Below are 5739 nucleotides of genomic sequence, written 5' to 3' on the forward strand. Positions count from 1 at the left end.
ACTTTCATGTGTTTACTTCATATTTTTACAAAATCAAAATATCCCATTAATAACAATTTTCATGTGTTTACTTCATCTTTTCCTGCTGAGGTTGCGTGCAGTGCAGTGTTCGTGTTAGGTGCACCCTGTGACGTACCCTCGCGTTTGCGTGCATGGCGCATGCACGTGCGCTTGGTGCTGTTAGGTGCACCCCGTGGTGTATGCGTGCGTTTTCGTGCATGGCACATGCATATGTGTGCGCTGTCGTCGGTGGTGCGTGCTTTCGATACATGTCAGTGGTGTGGGGCTTTTTATTGGTTCCGTGAGGGCTCAACTTATCACCGGGCGTCTACTATTCGAAGACCTGTTTATTATACAACCAATCCATTACTCATTGAAGCAACATAATTTCGTTCATATTTAGGATATTTTACATTCGAACGAAATTTTACATGAAAAAAGATTAACACTAAAACAAATCTAACTACTCCTCCTCGCTACTCAGAAGATCAACCACTACGGTCTGGCCGCCGTCTTCGCCGCCGTCTGAGTCATCGGAACTGCCCAAGTATCCGAAAAACTCCTCCGCGGTAGCCGACTCCTGCGCTAGTGTATCGGTCGAGTCCCTAATCGCCTACCAGTATCCTGGCTCGTCTGTCGGGTCCGTCGGGTCAACAATATCCGCCGGCGGCATCCAACCGGTCTCCGACGTGGAGTTCCGGATCGCGCGGATCAAACCCGGCGACTCCAACGGGTCGCCCTCCTCTTGCATCGCCGCCAGTTCCGGAGGGATCTGAAACTCAGGGGCGCCTGATGGAGCAGCGGGCGCGGCGGCGGGATTAGCCGGGGCGCCTGCGCGAGCGCGCCGACCGGCATGGGCCTGCACAACCGGGACGGCGGGGGGTGCGAGGGGCGCGTTTGGAGCGTCCGCGCGGATGCCCCAAGACTTGTAGAAGCTGACCACGGTGTCGAAGTCGCGGCCTTGCCAAAAGTTCAGGCGACCTTCGGGGTTCCATGGACCGGGTTGTGCCGGCCCAGGCGTGGCATAGCCGGTGCTCGTCACGTGCCAGCCGTGTGCTAGGCGACACGACGGCGGCACGGGGATGCCGTGCCGGTAGATATCCACGGTCTGCAGCCCGGTGAGGCTAGAGGGCCACAGACCGCCGGGCGCGGCGCCGCGTCCACCACCGCTGCCGACGCGTCCGCCGCCGCCGCCGCCGCCTCCCGCCCGGCGACTGCTGCCTGCGCCTCCACTGCCGCCTCCCCAGCCGAACCAACGCCGGCCGAAGCATCCGCGTCCACGAGGCATTGCGCCGGAGAGAGGAGAGGCGGGGTCGGGGACGGTTTCTAAGAGGAGAGGCGGGGTCGGGGGCGTTTTCTGTGAGGCGAGCGCGGGTCGGGGGCGGTTTTATGGGAGCACTCGTCGGGGGCGTTGGACGGGCGCGCCCACCGATAGGCGTCGGGGCACGCGGGGCAGGCGGCAGGCGGCGGCGCGGCAGGCGTGAAGCGGGCAGCGGGGTTTAGGAGGCGTCGGGGCACGCGGGGCAGGCGAGGCGGCAGTGGGCAGCGGGCAGCGGGGGGCAGGCGGTAGTGCCTCAGCGGGGGCGGCTGACGCGAGGCGAGGCGGCAGCTGAGCAGCGGCGCAGGCCGAGGCGGAAGCGGGGGCGGCCGACGCGAGGCGGAAGCGGGCGCCGCAGGCCAGCGTGGCGGGCGAGGCGGAAGCGGGCGGCAGGCGGCAGCGGGGTTGCAGCGTGACAGGCGGCAGCGGGGCCCGTCCCGTAACCGCGCCATGCATGCATGCATGCATGCCTATCCGCGCGTACATAGCGGGGTGGGAGCGCTGGCGGGCGCGTAATTAGCGTAGGACGTGGGGGCGTGGGGGGTGGGCGCGCTGGCGGGGCGACCCGGCCGAAAGAAAAAACAAGGCGCGTATACAAATACGTAGACGTTGCGATTGGGACAGCGGGCGGGCGGCCTCTTTTCGATTTTTGCCCATCGTGCCCTCCGTTATGAAGGGGTATGGGACAATCTTAGCCGTCCTTGTGTTGGAGGGGATCTACCGAAACGGAAGTGTTAGATTGATTGCCACAGGCACATAACGTGCCTGGTTGCTTTGTATTGATCTCCGTGGTACGTTTTACAAAGCCTAGGGGTACATGTATTTATATACGCTGCTAGCACCTAACTAAGTAGGATACGGCCATAAAGTCTAAGCCTACTCGGACTAGTACTCCTAGCCGTGTTTAACTCTAACACGAGCAACATCAACTTGACCCCGAGTTGCAGCAGAATAGAGGAGAGGATAGCCATCCTTGAAAGTTTCATAGGCTAAAGAAGAACGCTGTGCCAGCAATACTTGTAGAACATCAACCTTGTTATAAGATATAGCCATTCTTAATGGAGTAATCCCATCCCAGTCAGCTTCTCTGGCCAGGCGAGGACGTTTCTCCATAATTTGGAGAGCAAGATCTGAAATCAAGTCAAGACATGCATGAATGATGGTTAACAATGAAGTGATGTTGCGACATGTCTTTGAAATGACATCGAGTATTAGACTATTCGTAATGATTATATAATAACATAATAGAAAACATGAACTATGCTAGCTCTGGTTTGCTGTACATACGTACTTTTGTAACCGTAACTTATATTCCACAGGTCTCACCTTTATTTCCATTTCTAGCTGCAGCATGAAGAGCATGGCGTCCATACTGTCCAACATCAGAAGAATCATCAACGTCTAGTAGCTTTTCAGAAACATCTACATAATTCCTCATCACGGCGATGAACATGGGTGACTCAGTGTACTTGGTCACAGCTCTTGACAGGGCAGACTCTTCTGCTATCAAATCCAGCGCAAGTTGCTTGTGGCCATTGCGAATAGCATGATGCAGTGCGTTAAATCCATACCTGTCTTGTTGCAAGATTGCTCGACTCAATCGTGGTCTTCCGCAGCATTGCTGCAGTAATTTAGAAGCCAAAGAGGCATGGCCAAGTGAAACAGCAATGACAAGCGGCGTCTCGTTCTCGCAGTTGACCTTTTCAAGGAGAGAACGCTCTAGTGCCAGCGCATACAAGCAGAACTCTTCGTGCCCATGAATGGTGGATATGTGGAGGCAGTTGTTCCCTTGCGGAGTTACTCCAAGAAGAATGCTTGGACTCTTTGTAGCCAACACCTCAATGTCCCAGAAAACACCAAAGGTGGCTGCTTTCAGGATCCGTTCGTCCATCGATGATTGTCCTCCAGTTGCATCGGTTGTCGGTGTATTGGCAGCCATCTATCTCTGCTTGAGCTAGGTTTACTGCACAAAAGAAGAAAGAAAAGGAACAAAAACATAAATATAATAAGGTGGTCTGCTATATGCTGGATAGTAGCGTGTATATTACTCCCTCGTTCCTTATTAGTTGTCGCTGATTTAGTTTATATATCAGCAAATATAATAAAGGTGGTTTGTGAACACGATAACTACGCATCAGACTTTATGCAGCAGATTAACACATGTACATTGACGAAGAGAAATTCCTCAAATTAGTGTACAATATACTGAATGTTTACAAATTAATTTTATTTTTAAAAATCAAAAGGAAACAAATTTGTAAAATACGCAACTATTTCCCATGGAAAATCCAATTACACACTACTTCAACTTAGCAGTTTAAATATTTTGTATTTATATTAATAATCAACTTTTAGAAATTTGACCAAACGCTTTATAGGAACTAATCTATTTTACGGGTAGATGTATAATAAGTTTGATTGGATTAATAAGTTTGATTGGATTCTCTTGGGGTGCTTGGGACAAAAGGTTGCAATTTTTAGTGAAACCCTATTATTACTTCAAAGAACAGTAATGAGAGTGATGCACATATTAAGAAAAGTTATCAATACTAATAGTTAACAAAATTGTTTTAGATTGTACGTTCAGTTGATAGTAGTATATTTTTTCAAAAGAAAATACTATTTAGATGTTGCGCGCGTGTGTGTGGCCCAATATGTGATAATTTCGTAAAAAAAAAATCAAGCTGGCCGATGAAGGAAACGATGGAGAGATGACGGTTGTGGCAAAGAAAAGATAGGAGGCATAATATATAATTAAGCTGAGGTGAAATAGTAGATACACACCTCGCACAATATCAATAGCAGAGAAGGTGCGTGCGTAGTCGCAAGATGAAGGTATGTGGCAGCCCGCTCGATGATGTTTTCCATGGAGATGCCAACAACTTTAAAAGGAATTGCAAGTCTACTGTCACCGCACAAGTCGTGACTGGAGCTAGAGTCCAGGTCCTAGTCTTTGCTGTGTCGTGTTGTTATACCAAGTTGTGGCAAGGATTGTCATGATTCATTCTTTTCTGAGAGGGTTTCTTTGTTGTTTTAAAGAAAAAACAAGGATTATCATCTTGTTGTGAGGCTCTAAGTTGGGCAGCCCAGATTTCCTCCTACTAGTCTTTGCTCCACACATTGACTCGTTTCGCACAGATGTTCACACTGGTCACATCGTTTCTACTACCTGTATTGATTCTGACAAAAACATCTCTATTCCGCGTCTGCAGGACTCATTCCAACTAATTTTCTAGTTAACCTGAACAAATATATTTTTTGGAAGCAGGATCAGCCCCTGGCGTCTGCATCCTTGCATCCTAATGATGCACAAAACCATAATTATGTTAATGGAGCAAGTACGAGTACGGTTTGCAAAATTCAGTACATATCAAACAATCGACCGAGAAAAAAAATGCCACAGCTGATGTAAAACAGGCAAACATGACTACGCACAAAGGCCTGTTGCTGGACCACCATTCAAAACCGTTTGTATGATTCCCATGCAACCGTCCCATATGCCCTATGCTCCCGCACTTCCACAGCTTGCAGTATATAAGGACCACATACCGATCCATTCCGTAGCCTTGAAAATGACCTGCCAGAAAATTGGTATTGTCATGAGTGCAGCCATTCAGTGCCCAGACTCATCTGCATCCGGACAGGAAAAATTCAAAAAAACTACTAGAAAAACAAAAAAAAATCCACTTTTTCCTCATGGTAGACAATTTATTGCGTGAGGTTCGCTCCAAATATTATCTCAGTTGGACATCTGAGTAGCTCTCAGCAAAAAAGACAAATCGGGTCAAAACAGTACATGAACAGTAAACTGTTTTACAAACCCCGAATTTGTCATTTTTGCCGAGAATTTCTTAGTTGTCCAAATAATTTGAAAATTGGGGCCGGCCTCACGCATCAAATTGTCTACCATGGGAAAAAAATTGGAATTTTTTGAATTTTTCTAGTATTTATTTTAATTTTTTTATTCTACACGGGTGCAGATGAGCCATGGCTCAGAAAAGGATTTTCGTATTGTCATCTTCTATCTATCTATCTATTATCTTCTATTTTCTATCTATTATATACTACTCCCTCTGTCCGGAAATACTTGTCATCAAAATGAATAAAAGAGGATGTATCTAGATGTATTTTAGTTCTAGATACACTCCTTTTTGTCCATTTTGATGACAAGTATTTTCAGACGGAGGGAGTAAAACAGATGAATAGGCTAAAACTTCCCACAAGATTAAGAAAGATCTGATCATTGATTTGTTAGACTTCAGTTTGTTGCCGTTAAATTTAAGTACACGAAAATTACCCACTTTGCCATTAAAAAACCGCATCCATTACATACACCATTTTGCATTCTATTAGTTTAAAAATATTACCCACCACTTGCCGTGCATTAGCATGTCCTGACCTAAATTTTCACCTCATCCTCT

At 47.9% G+C, this 5739-nt stretch overlaps 1 protein-coding gene across 2 annotated transcripts; it reads right to left on the reverse strand.

Moving 5' to 3' along the window:
• Positions 1-2057: 2057 nt before the first annotated feature.
• Positions 2058-4229, reverse strand: LOC125549543 (uncharacterized). Of its 2 annotated transcripts, none has more exons than XM_048712938.2 (3): positions 4103-4229; positions 2645-3281; positions 2058-2448 (listed from the first exon to the last, which is right to left on the reverse strand). In XM_048712938.2, the coding sequence occupies exons 2-3, from the start codon at positions 3255-3257 to the stop codon at positions 2213-2215; spliced, it is 849 nt and encodes a 282-aa protein (XP_048568895.2). In that variant the 5' UTR covers positions 3258-3281; positions 4103-4229; the 3' UTR covers positions 2058-2212. The 2 variants fall into 2 exon arrangements, with proteins under 2 accessions (XP_048568895.2, XP_087401826.1); XM_087545700.1 differs by lacking the exon at positions 4103-4229 and having other exon boundaries at positions 2645-2690; positions 2890-3027.
• Positions 4230-5739: the final 1510 nt, after the last annotated feature.

This window comes from Triticum urartu, chromosome 3A (assembly GCF_056163025.1).
Source record: "Triticum urartu cultivar PI428250 chromosome 3A, HENAU_Tu73, whole genome shotgun sequence".
Lineage (NCBI taxonomy): Eukaryota > Viridiplantae > Streptophyta > Magnoliopsida > Poales > Poaceae > Triticum > Triticum urartu.